Source organism: Crinia signifera, chromosome 2 (genome assembly GCF_055691185.1).
Source record: "Crinia signifera chromosome 2, ASM5569118v1, whole genome shotgun sequence".
Lineage (NCBI taxonomy): Eukaryota > Metazoa > Chordata > Amphibia > Anura > Myobatrachidae > Crinia > Crinia signifera.
Genome location: NC_139218.1, coordinates 116,555,691 through 116,575,124, shown reverse-complemented (window position 1 = coordinate 116,575,124; position 19,434 = coordinate 116,555,691). Strand labels below are relative to the sequence as shown.

Here is a 19,434-nt window from a genome sequence, read left to right as displayed (position 1 = left end):
TGTAAAAAAATAAAAGCTTATATTTTCTATAGAAGGTAAACTTTTTACACCAGTTTTGAAAATAATTCACTTGGCACTCAAGAGTTATATCAGTAATTCCAAACTGTGTGCCGTGGCTCCCTGGGTGCCTCGAGACACTTGCAGGGGTGCCTTGGATTGGTGGTCTAATACCATCTCAAATTATTTTTAGTCAATAGAATAAAGGAAACCAGGGCATGTGGCTGCCAATCAAAATATATGGACAAACAGAAGCAAATCTTGGCCATCAACACATGGTTGAACCCAAGGATGACAAACTCAATCTACTTAAAATTTAATAATAGTGTTATTTATTTACAGGTTCTTATATAGCGCAGCAGATTCCGTTGCGCTTTACAATAGTAGACAGTGATAAAACAAACTGGGTAACAACATACAGACTTGGAGGTAGGAGGGCCCTGCTGCAAGCTTACAATCTATAGGGATATAGGGGGAAACACAAGGACTCTAAATTTCTCAAAGAAACTATTGGCCTAGGGGTGGCGTGAAAATATATCTGATACTCTAGCGCGGAAATACACAGTTCCTACTCTTTAAAAAAAAAAAAAAAAAGTAGCTCTGTGGTAAGGTCACAGTAAAAAATAAACGCATGGGTGTGTTCCAGACCTATTTTTCGACTTAAATAAAACACTGCAGGAAGACCGATTCAGAGCACACTAGTCATAAATTGACTGTGTAGTCAAGTATTGCTACCTTCACAGAATAATTTGAGAAGACCTTCAAAGTCTCTTTAGATTTACAGAAGAAAGAAAATTTTAATTCAATACTTTTTACTTTAGCTACAGTCCTCAAATTATGGCAATAAATAGGGTTTCCTAATTAGTTAACTGGCTTTTCAAAGCGGACTAAAATTCCTCTTCAGGCAGATCTGATTTAGGCAGTGGGTGTCTTAATATCCCATGGCTGGATCATCAATTGGCAAAAGCCCTGAATGATTTCCAAGAAGTACTTTTTAGTTCAGCAAAGCAATTGATTCTTGGTGGTATGAAGTTACTAGGAAAACAGCATATCCCCAATAAATACTCAAAAAGCTTGGTTGTGTGGTGTCCGCTCAATTACCTTTTTATCACAGACCAGGCTCTCTCAGGTGGGAAACGGTCTAAAAGCTTGAACAAAGGCAGTGGTTTCTTATCCAGGACTGATTTTTTACAACTAATACCAGTCTCCAGGGATGAGGGACTGTTCTACTAAGCCACCATTTTCCAAGGGTCTAATGTCAATGGGTGAAAACAGAGGGCCAGGTTCAGAGATGTACACAAATCCCTATGGTTTGCATATAGCTGATATGTACATATCTGTGTGTGATCTGTACTGCACATGTGCAGGTATCTATCTGCAGTGATAAGCTTTAGGCTGGGGCCACTCACAGAGGGTAGTGTCATACAGTGATGTTGCCGGGTCCCGCCACTGTCAACCGGATTTCTAGTGTTACAGTATGTCACCGCTGCACTGTGGTAACATATGCATTGCAATGTATGGGTTCTTCCCGAAATCCAGCCATCCCGCCCTACCACCCAGCGGCCGTGGCACAGCTGCTTAGGAGCCTGTGTGCACGGTCCTTGGAGTGAAGTGGGTCAGGTTCAGCTATGTATGACCTCAGGCTTAAGCAGGGTTTGTGCTATTAAAAGGTAACCAACAACAAATAGTTATAAACTTCCTTTTTTATAGAGTTTAATCCTGAGGATCAAGGTAGTATGAGGTTACATCAATGTCCAGACCAAAAAGGATAACCCTCCCATAACATTCATGTGATATTTTGGAGACGGGAGAAAAAGAGGCAGATCGCGCTAATGACTTCTTAACCACAAAGATTTTAATATACAAATGCACTTACAAAGTGAAGACTGCTTTGCCTGCGAGGTGTAAACCATGCGATTTTTAAATGTCTTTTTGCATTTGTATATTAAAATCATGTGGTTAAGAAGTTATTAGCGCTATCTGCCTCTATCCAAAATATCACATGAATGTGTGTTATGGGAGGTTATCCTTTTACGTCTGGACATTGATCTAACAAACTAGCTAATGACTGCAACTGAAGCTGCAGCCCAGAAAAGAATAGCCCCCCACCGGAGTCATCGCAAAGTCATTAGCAACTGAGTACACCTATGCATCAATGCAATAACCAGGAACATTGACCCAGAGTGAGTATTATCATGCAGGCAGACCACAGCAATAGCAATGCTGGTGCCAAGTTTTTCTGCATATATGATCGTAGCTTAAGGCAGATACATACTCCTAAAACAGTGAAAACTATGTTTTTGCCCCTTACTGCACACAAAACGCACCCTTCCTGTCAATTAAATTCTCACCGCACGCTGCATCGCAAAAGGTATCTTAGCACACCCACAATCTGCGGATACTTGTGCAGTTGTGTAAAGTATTTTAATTGTCTTGCGATGTCTCAGAAAAAGTTAAGCCATTTTCTTGGAGGTCCACATACATCTAAAAATGCACTGTATAAACTAAAAAACACAAGTAGCTTTGAGCATGGGGATAATATTCTATACATACTTTAAACATTAAATGCCATCAGTGGCCAATTTTCCCCATCATATCATGCATTTATAGGATAAAAAATAAATAAAAGGAATCTGACTTAACTTTAAGTTAAGTTTTGCAAAATGCAAGAATTGCTCAATTAATATTGATTTTTTTCAAAAACCCATGTTAGAAAGTTACCTGGTTTTTGTTGGGTACTTTAGGGATGACTTTGGTAACTGTTCCTTCAAAATGTTCGATGCTGATATCTTCAAATATAACAGTTCCTTGAGGTAGAAGCCTCACGTCAGTTGCAACTTCTTTACCCTGCCAAGAAACAAATAAAATTACTATCAAGAGACTCACAAAGAAGTTGATTGTGTATTGGTGGAAAAGGAGAGGACATACATTTCGATCCTTGATTGTGAATTCTACGTCATCGCCAGGCTGTAAGGCATCAATGTCTCCTTTAAATTCACTATAGTGAAAGAATATTTCCTTTACAACATCTCCCCTTTCAATGAAACCAAAGGCTTCCTAGAAAACAAAACAAAACAGTTAGGCCATTATTGTGCTGCTAGCAATACAGCATGGATTAATCATATCAAGGAGGTTATGTAAGAAGTACTAAGTAATTAAGGTACCCATACACTGTTTTGCGGGTGCGATGCGTGCTCCCATCCCATACCTCAAAAAGTATGTGCTGCACATAGTTTTTGAACTAGGTCCCGATTGCATCGCACTATTTGCGTGCAATGCGATCTAGACTAGAATGCATACAATGATTGCAGTCTATGGGCACCTTACGTGTTTCTGCCAACTCTAGTACTCCTAGTACAGGACTGTTAACCCCCATTAAAAAAGACAGCAAGTAGTGTGAAGAATAAAAAGAATAAATTAAGCTTACCTTCATGGCACAAACCACACCCTGACAACGCATTTGTTTCCTTTTCATAAGTAGCATAATACTACGAGCGCTTACTGCACCAGTGCTAAGAAGTAAAAGAATTAAATTAGTACCCATACAGAAAATTGTAAAAAAAATAAAATAAATAAAAACAAAAAGGTGCTTGTGTAGTTTCACGGCGCCAGTGTTTGTTTATTAATCCAGACAGCTGTGTTTATAGTTTTGAAAATTGGCCGTCCTGAAGGTGCCCATACACGTTACAATTATTGTATACAATATCGCATCTCGGTTTTGCGATGAGATGAGATCTAGTACAAAAGTATGTGCAGCACATACTTTTTGTACTAGATCTCATCGCAAAACTGAGATGCGATGAGATGTGATATTGTATACAATAATTGTAACGTGTATGGGCACCTTAAATCAGTGTTTACTTTAAATGTGAAACTTGGCTGCTTTCCAGACTCTGTGCTTTATCTGTGTTATGGGCCCTACACACATGCCGATGTGTGTAGGGCGACCTAGCTGTGCTAGGTCGGGCTGTTCTGCTCCTGTCGCTCAGCACACAGAGCTGACAGCCCACACACAGAGCGAGCAGCACCAGTGTTCTCCGGTGAGAGAACCCTGCCAATGCAGATATTGATGGACACTGTTCATCAATCACACACACCGATGTAGGGGCATTTTCTAAGCGACTTTCCCAAACTAAGCAAAGTCAATTAGAAAATGCCTTAATATCGGCATGTGTGTAGGCCGTATAACTGTACTAAGCTACGTTATTGGTGAAATAGCTGGGGTTTTTTGCGCTGCAGTAGCGTCAGTCACAAAGAGCGGCTGTAGTCGCAAACTGCGTCTAGTTGGCCGCAGTCAGAATTTAAGTCCCAGTTGCGTTCGTCACGAACACACTTTCCACGCCACCCCGAAGCGTGACAAGCACAGCGAGTCCCGCGGTACGCATCCGACCGTCAGCTTCATACCCCCACTATCCACATCGGCATGGAGTTGATTTTATATAGTGTGGCGAGCGCAGCGAGCCCCGCGAGGGGACACGGATTACGTCACATGTATTCCGCATCTGCTCGCCACGCTATATGAATTCAACTCCACGCAGACAGTGGGTATATGAAAAGGTTGGTCGGATGCGTACCGCGTCCGCTCGCCACGCTTCGGGGTGGCGTGGAAACTGTGTTTGTGACTGGAACGCAACTGTGACTGGGACTCAAATTCTGACTGCGGCCAACTAGACGCAGCCCAACTAGACGCAGTTTGCAACTACTGAGCGCAAACCCCCCCCCCACTATTTCACAGATAACATACCTTAGTAGAGTTACACAGATTAAACATTCAGATTAGCAATTTTTATTCAGTTTAATTAACTGCAATTGCCTGTAAAACAAGAGCCATAAACCATACTAATGTCAGTAAGACATGCACTACTTCCCATGAAATGCTACCACACATAGCATTTGTAGCTGCAGGTCAGGACACATGAATAATGCAGGCCAAGCAATAAATCACCTTGTGTGGCCTAGAGTAAAAATGTCTCTTAAATATTAATATAAAATTATCAAAGTTATTACTTACTGCTTGTTGGTTTCAATAATGAAATTAATTTTGTCTCCAGTTTCAAGCTGAACATTTCCATCAACATCTTCAGGAGTGTAGGTTAGATAAAACACCTCCTAAAAGCAGAAATGATTATTTATGCTACTTTCACATCGCAAAACCTGCTTTGACCCAGTATTTGAAACGTTTCTTAAAATGGGTCATAGCAATTTAAACCCCTTTCACATTGCATGTTTAAAACGTTATATTACCATTTTTTGTACCTTTCACATTGATCCCATTTCTGCCCTCCTCACTCCCTGCCGCCAGTACCAGTCTCTGCTCTTACACAGGACACGTGTGTGAATACCCCCCTACTCCCTGTATCTGCTGCGGTGTATCCCCTCCTCCCTCGCACACTACTAGGTTGAGCCATTTTTGGAAAGTGTCAGGAGCAGCTTCTATGTGTGTAAGATAAACTGGGACCCACAGAGTGCTAGCAGCGGGTGCCAGGCTGTACACCCACAGGAGCTGGCACTTCCGCCCCCAGGCACACTGCCACATGCTGCAATCCCTCCTGTGTCAGAGACGCTACCGGAGAGTGTAACACTAGCATGGGGGGTCACACTAGGGGCAATCAGAGCCAGCGACATGCCCATTAGCTGAGGGGGTGCCAGTCCCGTAGGCGGTAACCAGTGGTGGAGGCGGTGACCAGCCCTGGAGGTGGCTCCACTTAACACGACTCCCGCAGAATTTATTCTGGCAGCTCGGTGCGTGGATGCTGGTGAAGGACCGTGGATTTACCGCTGCCGGGATCTGAGTGACATGAGAAGCGCAGCATCCCGGACCTGCACGCCCAGCACCTCGGTGGCCGCCGCGGATCAGCCTACTTGTTCGCATATGGGACCCGGTCATTACAGATGCAGGGGGCGGGGACCCGCTCATTAAATATGCAAGGTGCTGGGTCCCGCTCCTTGCATATCTAAATGAGCAGGACCCAGTGCAGTGCATATTTTTTTTGCCATGCTGTAAATTCCCACCGGCAATAGTACACCAACTACTTTTGTAAAATAGTGGGGTAGATTTATTAAGCTTGGTGAAGTGATAAAGTCAGTGGTGAGAGCTGCTCAAACAAACTAGTAGTGATAGTAGTGAAGTGATAAAGTGTCTGCTTTTTATCACCAGCCAATCAGCTCCTACCTGTCATTTTTCAAACCAAGCCAGTAACTCAGTTAGCTGATTGGCCGGTGATAAAAGCCAGACACTTTATCACGTCACTGAGCTTAATAAATCTGCCCCAGTATTCCTAATTTAAGTTGTATCCAGTAAACAGCAAGAAAACCACCACATAGAAAGGATTGTAGACTTACCCCATTGCGTTCATAGCAAACACTCCCTGAGGGACTCTGACCTGGGGCAGCTGGGGATTTACTTTCCAAATTATGAGGCACAGCACAGACTACCTGTTGGGTCAAAGAAAAGAAAAAATATATAGTAAATTACATTAATTATGCAAATATGAATCCGCGGAAAACAAAATTATACAAGATGTTTTATGTCCAATGTAAGCCATTATACAGAAGTGCTAAAGCTTCCAGATTTGTACATTTTAAAGGCCACTAAATTATTATTTTTAAACTACACTGATTTATTTATTTATTAACAGTTTCTTAAATAGGGCATAACATATTACGCAGCACTTTACAGAGAATATTTGAACATTCACATCAGTCCCTGCCCCAGTGGAGCTTACAATCTATATTCCCTACCACATGTACACGCACAGACATTCTGGGGTTAATTTTGTTGGAAGCCAATTAACCTATCTGTATATTTTTGGATTGTGGGAGGAAACCGGAGTAATTAATCAATAGTCATAATGTACATACAGTTTTTATGCTAACAGTTAAGCAATTTGTAATATTCCAAATAAAGAAAATTAGGGGAGTAAAGAAGCAGAATAGGTAAAGTCTACGATACCTGTTTACTTAACTGTAACTTGATACGGGTGAGCCAAGTGTAATAGTAATAAGTAAGAGGCAATAAGAAACAATATACAGAATTGGAGGAACAGAGGGAATACAGACAGAAGCTCTGTGAAGCACATACTTATACCACAAAAGGATAATATTTGCCATGTATGAAAACCAAAGAGGCTTATTAGAATGAAGCACAGATTTGTAGGCTTGAATATACAAGCCCCATCCAGTACATCAACCTTCTCTATATGAAAGAAAATATATCTACATGCCTCGTTTAAGGGGGAGAAGGGGGATATCAGTATTTGCAACAGTGAAATGTTTTAGAATATAAAAAAGGCAGACTCGACTTTTGTTGGCACCCAAACATTCAGTTCTCACCAGGGACTATTAATTTGTTGCCCCATTGGGCACAGATGCCCAGTCTTTAGTGCCACAAAGTGGTCTAAAGTCCCAGCTTGGGTGCTCAAACCACTGCATTTTTTCACATTTCAGCTTGTACCTCAGGAGGCTGCAAGTGGAGCTGCCTGAATGCCCGCACCGAGCAACAATTGAATTGAAATCTAGTGGCAGCCATTGTGAAGAACAATGTAACTGGCCTCAGAGTTAAATGGTTCAGAGTTAGAATTGAGAGAAAGATTTCCTATACCCAACTGATTTACTATAAACATTCTATTGCCAGTACATTATGGCAGCTTAATTTCAGGCAAATTTGCTTACTTATCAAGAGGCCAAATGACAGAATTTCCAGTTGCGATTGATACTGTATGTGCGACTAGGAATACTGGTTTGAAAATGTCCTTGCAGAAACAAGCAGAGCAATTTACATTATATAATAGTACAGCTCAGAGTTCAAACGTTTATGAACTTGTAGCTAGGTTTTGCATTGTTACTTAGTAAGACTACAAATGTTTCCCCACTACATTGCCCTGAGCATTACCACGTAAAAGGGTAGAGCAGTGGTAGTTGTACTGTAATACCCTTGTATCTGCATCTATATAAAAGCTTATGTGTACATCACCAGTCAGATACCATTTTTTTATTAGGATAGCTTGGAGAATGTATAAAATCAGTGCCCATTCATTACAGAAAATAATAAAACGAAACAGAACCCTTACCTGTCCATTAATTCTTTCTTCTGGCATAATTTCAGTTTTAATCTTTACCAGTTTGACAGCAATTGGTTTGCCAGTACGTCTATCTGATGACACTTCAAATTCGACATCATCTACAAAACAAACATTACTACTTTAAATACAGTATACTACATGGTTACTCTGGCTTGTCTATAAATTTTATAAACTCAATGCAATGAAGCACTGACATAGGGTGGCCAATCCCAGGATTGATGGGATACCAGTATTTGGGCCCAAAATTGCCGGAATTTGAATCCCGGGATTGTAGTTTCTAATGCTCTGTGCAGCTTGACACCGGCTACACCCCCGCTCTCTACTCCAGTCCGCACCTCCAATTCCCAGAATGACCGCTGCTCCCGGACCCTCTGCCCTGCTCCAACTGGACCGCCCATGTAAAATTAATATTCAGGGTGTTTTTTTTATTATTTTTATAAAAATGCCCAGGGAATGCCATCACTACACAGAAGCAAGTGAGCAGCGGCATGCCATTGTCCAAACAGACAATTTTGCCAAGTTGGAGGGATGACATTTCCCATAATTCAACACAAAGCTCCATGCATAGGTTTTACAGGAAACTTATACCCCTTTCAGACATACGCGAAAATCCCAGGTTTTTTCACATGAACACGCCCAAACCCGGGACTAGCGTATGTCTGAAAGGGTATACCCGGGACTTCACTCCCGGATACTGAGCACCTGCAATTGACCAGGGTTTTTCCCGGTATTTAACTCCCGGGTATAATACCCGGCTTATGTCTGAATGGGTTTACCCGGGTTTTTCCGTTTTAAACATGTGATGTTGCTTTTTTTTTTACTGCTGGGGCGTGTCCCATTTTAATGATGAAACATTCTGAGGTGTAGTGTGAAAGGGGGTCTGTTACTAAAATCCCGGGAGTGACCTGGGTTGAAAATCCCGGGTAAACCTGGCCAAAATCCCGGGTAGTATGTCTAAAAGGGGTATCAAAGGTGCATACACATTAGATATTTTAAACAATACGCACAATAACCACCATTAGCAATGTTTTCCTGCATATAGCCTAGTGTGCATGTATTATACTGTAAATTGTGTGTGCTCTCTCCGGTCATTAGCGGCCCTCATCTATACATGCAGCTAAATCATCTTTGTCCGCATACTTATCTCAATCATTGGCCTCAAGCCTCTTATAGTATGCCGATTGAGTCCTCACGACTTATATTTAAGCTGTAATGTGTCTTGAACTGTGACACTCTTTATTTGTACTCTATTTTTGTTATTTATTCAATGTCATGCCAAGTTTGGTCTCCCTGTACTGTTCCTTTGTACGGTGCTGTGAAACACTTGTGGAGCCTTATAAATAAAATAATAATAAATCATAAATATATATCTTAAAAGGACAGCTGGATGTGGCTACTGAGTGGTCACAAAAGTCCTACCATTTGTCGTCCTATTGTTTGCAGTGTCATTTAAAGTGTATCCAGCTTTACACTTGAGGAGCATTCTTGGGATATTTGGATTGAACCTCAATCAGGTGAAGGTCAGAACTGGACGCTAAAACCTCAAAGTATAATAGTGTGTTTTTATATTAATTAGACTGCATATTTGGGACTTGGGTGTCCTCGTAACTAGCCTCCATATGTCAGGCGGTATAGGTGAGCTACATAAAGCGGTGTAGCATCCTTCACATTAATGCGTTTGTCACAATGAGATGCAACAAATGCAGTTCACAAGAATCCACAGTTACATTAGGAACGCGTACGCCTGTGTGACGTCTGAATCTGTATACAAATCCAAACCTTTTTTTTTTTTACAGTTGCATCTTGGCACTTCATATGGAGATTGGCTCATAAGCCTAGATATACAAAATGTAGTATATATAATAAACAAATGCACTCTCGCCCAAATGTGCATCAGATTGTGATGAAGTTGCACATTTGAATGAAAGAGGTTTGGAGATAAAGCAAAGTCGCATGGGACCTTGCGCACCATGAAGGGATGTTTGGGGCAAATGCAGAAATAGCTGTATAGGGAAACAGCTGTAAATGAATTTCACATAACATTTTTATAGTGGGTACAGTCTCAGATTTCAATTAGAACCGGTCGACTAGGCCAAATCTGAATTTTTTTCTACTTTTACGGGTTCTCCATTCGTTTCAGCACAGGTGTGTGTGTAAAATTAATAAGCACCCAACCAGTCACCATGGTAGTAATTACTATAGAAGCCTACTTTACAGCTGGGCACCTCCCAGCTGTGGTATCTGTCCTAGCCAGATAAAGAAGATTAACCATGACAAGTACATGTACTTTAAAGGATGAAATACCAGCAGATACTGCCATGTTTAGGTATAGCCTGTCACAACGGAGAGAGAGTAGGATCCTCCCACCAGGATTAAGGGCAGTATTCAATGAGAAAAGTTCTCCGTGTTTTGTGGAGAATTTGTGCTTTGTTCGCCTTGGATGGAGCATTTTGCTCTCCAAAAGCGAGCAACCCTATTCAATGTGAAATATTCTCCGTCTTTCTCCGTGTAGCAATTCTCCATCTTTTGATGGAGAGCTGGAATGTGAACTTTTGAACGTAAAGGTTTTTTTTTTAAATTTTGGTGTCAAAAAATCAGTTTTTTTTTCCTGTGAAGGGGCATGTTATTTTTATTCATGTGCTTATAGCACATGAATATATATTTAATTTTAAAAAAAATATTTTTTTACATTTTTTTTTTTTACACAGTGCAGCCAGCAGGGGGCCCGAGCGCTCGAGCCGCTCATTAGATATTCATATATTCACTGCAGCCGAACGTAACTATGCACGAACGGTGCAGTGAATACTGGGTCCCCCGCTGGCTATAGGGGGGTGCAGCCTGGGTCCTGGAGAGCCCCCCTCCCCTCCACAGTCCTCTGGAGCAGCCAGGGAGACTTTAATCTCTCTGGCTGCTTCCGGCTCCCTGAAAGCTCCCTGCTCCCTGCAGGGGTTAAGACTCGCCGCGAGTCTTAACCACATTGAATAGAGGGAGCAGGAGTGGCAGCGAGCCCTCCGGAACACGGAGAGTGCATGGAGAGCTAAATAAAACGCTCTCCATGCACGGAGAACTTTTTCATTGAATACTGCCCTCAGAGCAGAGATAGCAGAGATTAAGGGGGGTATTTAATCTTTGTCGTGCACCCGCAGCCATCTCCCGACGGGGGAGATGGCTGCGGGGCCCTATTCAATGCTGTCTTCCTCGACAGCATTGAACAGGGGTTCTGACGAGAAAAGCCGGAAATAGGCGAGCTCCTGGCCGGAGCTCGTCTATTTTCGTCATCAACTTGCGGCCACGCCCCCTTATCGCCACTCAGCGGCCGGGACATTGAATCCCGACTGCCGAGCTCCAGGCGAGCAAAACGAGAACGGGACAGGGGCACGGCTGTCGAGCTTGCTCGACAGCCGTTCCCCTGACATTGAATACCCCCCTTAGCCACCAATATAGAGAAAACCTGGAACCCAGCAATGCTGATATCTGAACTCATTACTGCATTTTGGAAACGGTATGGAAGTGAAATTACACGTATGGCACACCTAAAATGAAGACCAGATTAGCCATCATATTCCTGCTAGAACAGAACTAGTACTCCTAGACCAACATGTACACTAAATTATAATGTAGGTCAGTGATGGCTAACCTTGATACTCCAGCTGTTGTTGAACTACACCTCCCAGCATGCCCTGTGTCAGTTTTAGTATTTGACCATGCTAAAACTGACACAGGGCATGCTGGGAGGTGTAGTTCAACAACAGCTGGAGTGTCAAGGTTAGCCATCACTGATGAAGGCTGACCACTATCATAAATGTTAATGACATCTGCAAAGATACAGGCCAGTCTACAACCCATGTCTTGAAGTTGCACAACTATATGGTGATCTAGACACAGACTAATCACTCTAACAATGGTGCAACTGCCGCTTATAACATACAGACATTAGGCATGTGCTATAGTGTGCATTGTAGTCTGACTGTGCCAAGCTGTACCCCAGAAATAGAAACCACTGACAGGTCTCATTCTCAATTATGTTGGTCATGCAGCTTACAGCTCCTTTAGTGCAGGATTTCCAGATGCATAGAAATATACTCCAATACCACATAACCACAAAGCAGTGTTATAGAAACACCCACAAGCCTACATTAGTGAGCCACAGCAAAGATCTGCACACGACCCCACACTGCTTACCTCCTACTTTTAGTTCTTGTAAGTTTCCATTGTATTGTGAGCAGTGGAAGAAGAGTCTAGCTTGACGTTCTGAACATTGAATAAATCCATAGGATGTTAGCAGTTTTTCAATAACTCCCGTTTCACGCAGTGCTGAAGTACCATTGGGGTACCCATTGTGTCCATTGTTGTGTAGAAGGTTTGGATCAAAGCTCATCTAGTTTGGAAGAAAAAAAAAATACATAAAATCATACCATCTTCTGCAACTGGCAGGGAGAGTAATCACAGGATGCTGTTAGAGGATAACACACAAGTTCTAAAAATGCAATCAATCATTAAAAACAGAAGTAACATAAAAACACAAATTGCAAACAAATTAGGAAGCTGAACACATGAAAAGCAATGTTAAAACAGAAACATGGGGAATGAAAAACCGGCAGGATGTGACCGTAAAGGATGTCAAAACCATCAAGAATAAAATTGCTCAAAGGAAAAAGATGCAAGTGGAACCCAAAAACAGAAGTTTAACCTGTTCTCTATACTGGTGCATTTGGTGTCAAATTTCCATGTAGCTTTTCTGTGTTTAAGCGGTCAGTGGTCACAACCTACTTAATGTTTATATGGAAATAAACGGATCATATAAGCCAGGAGGAGTTGCTCGTGTAAAATTAAGCATTATTAAAAAAAAAAAAAAAAAAAGGGCCACTCGAATAAATGTACAAATATTTTGAACCTGGAATTGATGCATGCTTAAAATATCTCTGAACTTGGACACAAGTTAACCATTAAAGCAACAATACTTAGTACCTAATTTTATTCCACACGCAGCGTTGCAAATTTTGCTTGTGGATTTAAAGCCGCTCGTATAACCACCGCCTCCCCCCTCCACGCACAGCTACAGGTGGATGTTTTGCATAAACATCCATTTGCAGCCTTAGGTGCAGGGGCCAAATCATTCAATGGTCAGCGACCATGCAAAACTAAGACACTCTGGTGGCCTAGCTTTGAGTGTTCCCTGTATGTCCTCGGCAGCCGCCCCACGGCCTAATCTCCATGGGTATGCCAACAAAACTATGGGCGTTCCGATGTGCACGGTAACGAATGAACAGGAATCAGGCCCTTATTATATAGCAGTGAAAGCATAGACACAAATAAAAAACTTAGTATGTTATACACAAACCATGCACAAAGCATGTTCACCAGTACAATCCATGCTATTGTGAAACTCCAGTCCCTGACTCACAGATCTTTGATACAATGGGGTCCTCTTCTGTTTTTTAGACCCATATGAAGTGGATGTATGAGTAAGGGGGAGCACAGCAGGTGGTGAGAGGGGTTCGGATGGTACAGTATAGAATTTCTCCATCACATACAGCTGTGATAAACAAACACAATTCAGAAGATACTCTGACAAAATAAAACAAATAAAAACACCTGTCATAAGGGATTTTAAAGGACAGATAAGAAAACCAACTGCTTTGTTACCTGAAGCCAAGCTCTCCTGTTACAACTTGTTTTGGTGGTCAAACACTGCTGCGTATTATGTAAGATTCATACGCATCAGATTGTAAATGCATATAGGACCTGTTGGATCAAACAGCCTCTGGCAGCATTTGCTGGGATAGCATACGATATAATCACATGCAAAAGGACCTCATGCAATCCACCTTGCTAAGTCCCGGGCAGTTCAAGGTGGATGACGTGAGACTTCTCCTCTCGGAGAAGAAGTCGCACAAGTTTATGGGGGCATTTAGTGTGCGCCTTTTTCCTGACTGGTTAAGCTGGGTACAAACTAAACATTATAAAATTAATTTGCTATTAACCACTATTCTTAAATCGTTCAGTGTGTATTCCTATGGGCTAATTCAGTAAGCTTCCATAGTTATTCAAAAATCTCTAATTGGCAATTTCCACCTATGTGAGCCTGCCAGGAGGGGCCACCCCGGCACTGGGGGCACGCGGTCTGGACTATTTTGGAGAGTGATTTGCAAAGGCTGTGTGACTTCACACACAGGTAGGGGGCCATCATAGAAATGTGGTGCAATGGCATGGTGGTAATAGGCATGTGCCCAGTGACAGTTTTTGCAAGATTGTACAGTATATGCATGCACTAAATCAGCGGTTCTCAAACTGTGGGTCCCGACTCCATATAGCCGACCATCAGGCTGATGACTTTCCTAATTGCAGTCAGTGATTCAAGGGTTCTGAAAAATCTGTTGAATTGTCTGTTATTTTAGACTCCTCCCATCATTTAGTGCCTCTACAATGCATGTGCTGTCTCGTGACTACACATTTGATGTGATGACCTTCTGCAGTAACTTGCTTTTGTCCTGTGATTTCTTTAATTGTCTGATGGGGTCCTAGAACAAAAAAATTTGAGGACCCCTGCTGTAGATAATTAGTCTTCAATTGGAAATAGTGAGCAACTTCATATCATCTGCATGTCATTAGTTTGTAGTGTAGATGATCAGTACACTTTAAAGCTGATCTACCCCCAAGTACCCATATAACTAGATATTCTGAACAGGAGCCACCATACTTCAATTATTGTAACCCTTCAGTCTCTGGTTAAGGGGGGGAAGGTTTACGCTTGTAATTTACAGCAGTTAATAAAGAAAATACAATTATCTTTGTAAAGAAGACACCGTTATAAATCAGAAGGAAAATATTATTTTGGAGTAGCCATTATCATACATAATATACTGACATTAAACTGATCAAGCAAGGCAGATTGTTTGTCAAAGTCAGCATTAACTGCCGTGTTTGGGAAATCTAGAATAACGTCACGATGCCAGAGGTACAACACATTACAGCAGGACATCAAGACAAACACATCCCGATTTTCAGCCTTATTTCTGTACTTTCTTTAAAGCAAGGTCCAATACATGGAAACCAGTGACTTAACATTTTAATTTGAAATGCACTCTATAGTGGACCAGCTTTAAAAAAAATCAAATTCCAAAAGCCAGGAATACTACCTGCTACTAGTGATCACGTAAGCAGATAGTAAGTTACACATTCTACACAAGCATCCAGCTTTGTGGTTTATTGTGAAATACTTAAACATGTTCTATTCCACACCAATAAAGATATTGATTTACAGAAAGCATTTATTTTAATCATGAACTGACACCAAATGTATAAGGACATCGACACTTCTATTGACTGGTTGCTGGTTTGCAATTGGGTTGAGGCTGGCGCCAACTTTGAGCCATGAAGCTGAAATCAGATGCCGTATGTCAGTGCAATCTGAAGGTACCCGCCCATACACGGTGCGATGATCGCACCAGTTATGGGCTGGATTGTATTGCATGAGTTTTGCATGTAATTTGCGTGCAATGCAAGGGTAGCACAAAGTATGTGCAGCACATACTTTTTGTACTGTGCTATGATATGCCCATGGGAGCGCACAGTGTATGGGTACCTTCAGATGTATCCCCGATTGAACACAGGAGGTGTAGAGGGGGAGAGGGAGTGTTTTGTTTGGATGGGCTTTCTCCGAAAAATCTTGTTTCCGTAAAAATGTCCAAACACATTTGGCTGGGTTAACATTCTGCTGGCAAAAAAGGACCTTCATGTGTGCGAGGTAAGAGTATTCAGACTAATATCCCTTTCCAATTGCTAGCAACATCCTGAGTTATTGCTCAGTCTGAAAGGGTCCAGTTGAAATAATGCTGCTTTCACATTACAAACCTGCTTTCAACCCGTTTTTGTAAACGTTTCTTAAAAAGGGTCTAAAGCCAGTTAAACCCCTTTCACATTGCATGTTGTAACTGGTATATTACCATTTCAATACCGTTTTTGTACCATTCACATTCAACCCATTTCACTCATAGAAAACAGTGGATGTCATTTTAAAGGGTGTGGATTGTTTTATCAACCATACTTAGGTCGACACCATTGGGTCGACAGGGGGCAAGGTTGACAGGGCTCTAGGTCAACATGGGACAAGGTCGACATGGTTTTTTGCTGGGTTTTTTTACCTGAATGTCGACACAGTCGGAAGTGAACCGCAGTCCCTCGCAATGCATCGGGCACGGTGCCTCGCTGCGCTCGGTACACTATTATATTCTCCCACCATGCCCTATTGGATGGTAGGGCATGAAATACCGCCTGTCGGCACATGTTGGCTCAAAAAAAAAAACAGTGAAAAAACCCATGTCGACCTAACGACCTGTCAACCTAACGCGTGTTGACCTAAACCCATGTCGACTTGTCCCATGTCGTCCTAGAACCCTGTCGGATTTCTGCCATGTTGACCTTCTACAATGTTGACCTAGACACCTGTCGACCTTCCATAGTGTTCCCGCTAGGCTGTTTTAGCGGGGCGCTGCGCCCTGCCCGATTTTTACAGGGCAAAATGCGCCCTGCCCTGCTAGCAGCGCCCCGCTAAAACAGCGTGGTGCCTGCCCTGGCTGTGTGCATGGGGAAGCGCAGCGCTGCCTTAGACGGCGATTCCCAGAGCTTCCCCGGCAGCACGGTAACTTCGGCGGTGCCGGGCCCGCCCCTTTTCGTGACGGCCGGGGCCCGTCCCTTTTCGTGACGGCGCCGACCCGGTCCGCCCCCCTTGCAGCGGCGCCCTGCCCGTCCTCATTTCTAGAGGGAACACTACTTCCAGCATGTTGACCCAACAGTGTCAACCTAAGGACTGTTGATTAAATGATCCCAACAGCTGCACAGTATGCACTGGGTTAAAAAAAAAAAAAAAAAAAAAGTCTCCCCTCTGCTCTTTACTTCCTACCTGTGCCTGGTGAGATCACAAGGGAGACAGCATATCACCCTCTGTGACCTGCTCATGACTTCTAAATACAGTTTCAGAGCTATTCACACTACAAATTGGCTCTGAAACGGGTAGTACACTGCTTTTAACCCGTTTTGGATTACAGGTATTTTAAAAACTGTAAATTCTCTCTGGACCTTTCACATTACAGCTAGAAATGGCAATATACCGTGTTTTAGCGTTAATGTAAAAGGTGTATAACAGAAATGTTACCGCCAGCACTTGGCACGGCAACGGTGTACAGCACTGTATACATACATGCCAAAATGCAAGTCAAAATGATGAGCCAAGAAAAACTTCTAGAGCAGTAAAACTTGTATATACAGTAGCTAAATTAAAACGTAGATACTGAAATTGTAAAATCTTACTAAAACTTAAAATCTAAGATCATTTACAGCTACCTCTAACTAAACAAACCAAAAAAATAAAAAGCTTATCTATGAAAACACAATGGTAAAATATATAAAAGGTCAAAAACACTCATACCACTTTCACATCGCATCTGGTTATTGCTGGGTTGGTGACGTATGGTCACGAGGTGCGGTGAGAAAGCACCATAGCTTATAACCCAGAAATTCAACCCAGATTATAAGGGTTAACCTGGGTCACCCTCTGTATAATGGGTGACCCTGCTTTAATGTGAAAGTGCTGGCATTGCTTGCAATGTAAAAGGGTTATCAGACCACGTCAAAATAAATACCTGGTTTGATTTTCTGGGGTGTGATTGAGTACATGGGTTATCAAATCATGGGGGGTGCAATTACCTTCTGCAATTTGCTGCTGGGAGTGTATCACAGCACATGTATAGCTAAAGATCAAAAGAAAGTATTCAAATTTATAGGACATGTAGGTCTAAGAATGTTTCTTCTTCTGTATGTGAGAAAATATTTTTTTTAGGTCTAAACTAAAAACCACTAAAGGGGTATATTCAATGGTGCTTGTAAGCCTTGGATGGTGATCAGTGCCGATAGCTTGCCATCAGAGGATTTAATGGCATCCCCTTTACTCGTTTCCACCTCGGGCGTGGAAGTGGAAACAGTGAGTGTGGCAGTCAAAATGGCGGGACTTGGTGCATTTGCGGCAAACCTAGTCATCCTCTGACGGCGAGGATTTCCCCAGAACATTGAATATAGCTCACAGCCGGCAAGGGGGTTAAACGGCGAGGACGGCTTGTTTTCGGCGATCCTCGCCAAAAAAACAAACCCCCTTGCCAACGACATCGAATACCGCCCTGTGTGATATACTTTTGCCAGTTTTTACCTTTAAAGCAGTATACAGTGCTAGAAAAAATGGCATTAATTTAAGCAAGTCACTTAAGATGCACTTTAACTGAATAAAGGTTAGGTGCTGTGAACATCTGGATGACTGCCATGTAGTGAAATGTTGCATTTACTACAAATTTATGATTTACAAAAATTAGTTTGACCTAAAAAAAAACATGTAAAAACTTGTTTCAAATAGTACTTTCCAGCATAAGTAATATCAGTTTGCAGTGGATTGTTTTTGTTTTTTTAGCTAAAAGCTTTTGTCAAATCAGAACTGTACAGTATTTAACTAATGCCCTTTATTATGTACCACACATTTCTTTCATACTGTGTGTTGAGCCATGTGAATGCATACACCAGAAATGTTACACTAAAAGTGCTATGTAAATGAAAAAAAAAAAAAGCATTTTCCGAAACATTAAAATTATAAAGTTAGAGTGGACAAAATTGATATGACATACATAAAACAGTCAAGGTTTATTATTTTTAAATGCAAAAGTAGAGTAGCATTTCGAAGAACTTAACTAGGATTATTAGAAATGGAACAGAATGTTTGTTAAAAATAATCAAAAGAAAAATCTAAAAACTAATGAAATGCTAAATAAATGGTGGGAATGCAAAAAAAAATTACAAAAAAAATTGGATTTATAAAAAATAAAAAACCCCAATGCCAAGAAATGGAGGGAACAAATAATAAAAAAAAATGGTTGGAAATAGCCAGTTTGAGCCATAACTCTGTATGGGCTATCGTGAGGGTTTAATTATATAATAACTGGTATGGTGAGATAACTTACTGATCGGCCATAAGGTGATAAAGTCAGTCCGACTGGAGATGCATTGCCCAGGTTGGCACTAACGTATGCAGTAGGGGGAGAAGACGGCATGGAAAATTCAACAAATTCTTTCCAGGTGCTTGCCATATTCCTACTCCTGTTTCAACTTAATTTTACAATGCTGCATATAACAAAATCAAACAAGACAACCTGATCAATTCACAGGCAGCTGTAAATGAGAAAAGCTCATCGCAAGATGCCGACCCTAGGATATGAAAAGGGTTAGAAGATCCTGGACTATGGAGGACAACGCAAAGCTAATTCACAACTCAAGTTATGAAAGGACGTGAAGAGAGGACAGCAAGACAGAAAGGACA

General features: G+C 41.8%; 1 protein-coding gene across 3 annotated transcripts in view; it reads right to left on the bottom strand.

The window, feature by feature from the left end:
• CSDE1 (cold shock domain containing E1) overlaps window positions 1-19,434 on the bottom strand; it is a 63,824-nt gene that overhangs the window by 25,830 nt on the left and 18,560 nt on the right. For 2 of the 3 annotated variants that reach the window (XM_083172743.1, XM_083172745.1), the window contains exons 3-10: window positions 19,079-19,238; window positions 12,261-12,456; window positions 8,067-8,176; window positions 6,340-6,432; window positions 5,009-5,106; window positions 3,425-3,509; window positions 2,926-3,054; window positions 2,719-2,844 (exon numbers count right to left, since the gene is read on the bottom strand). In XM_083172743.1, the coding sequence (XP_083028869.1) occupies window positions 2,719-2,844; window positions 2,926-3,054; window positions 3,425-3,509; window positions 5,009-5,106; window positions 6,340-6,432; window positions 8,067-8,176; window positions 12,261-12,456; window positions 19,079-19,204 (963 nt within the window). In that variant the 5' untranslated portion in view covers window positions 19,205-19,238. The remainder of the gene's footprint in view (window positions 1-2,718; window positions 2,845-2,925; window positions 3,055-3,424; window positions 3,510-5,008; window positions 5,107-6,339; window positions 6,433-8,066; window positions 8,177-12,260; window positions 12,457-19,078; window positions 19,239-19,434) is intronic. The other variant, XM_083172744.1, reaches the window with a different exon arrangement.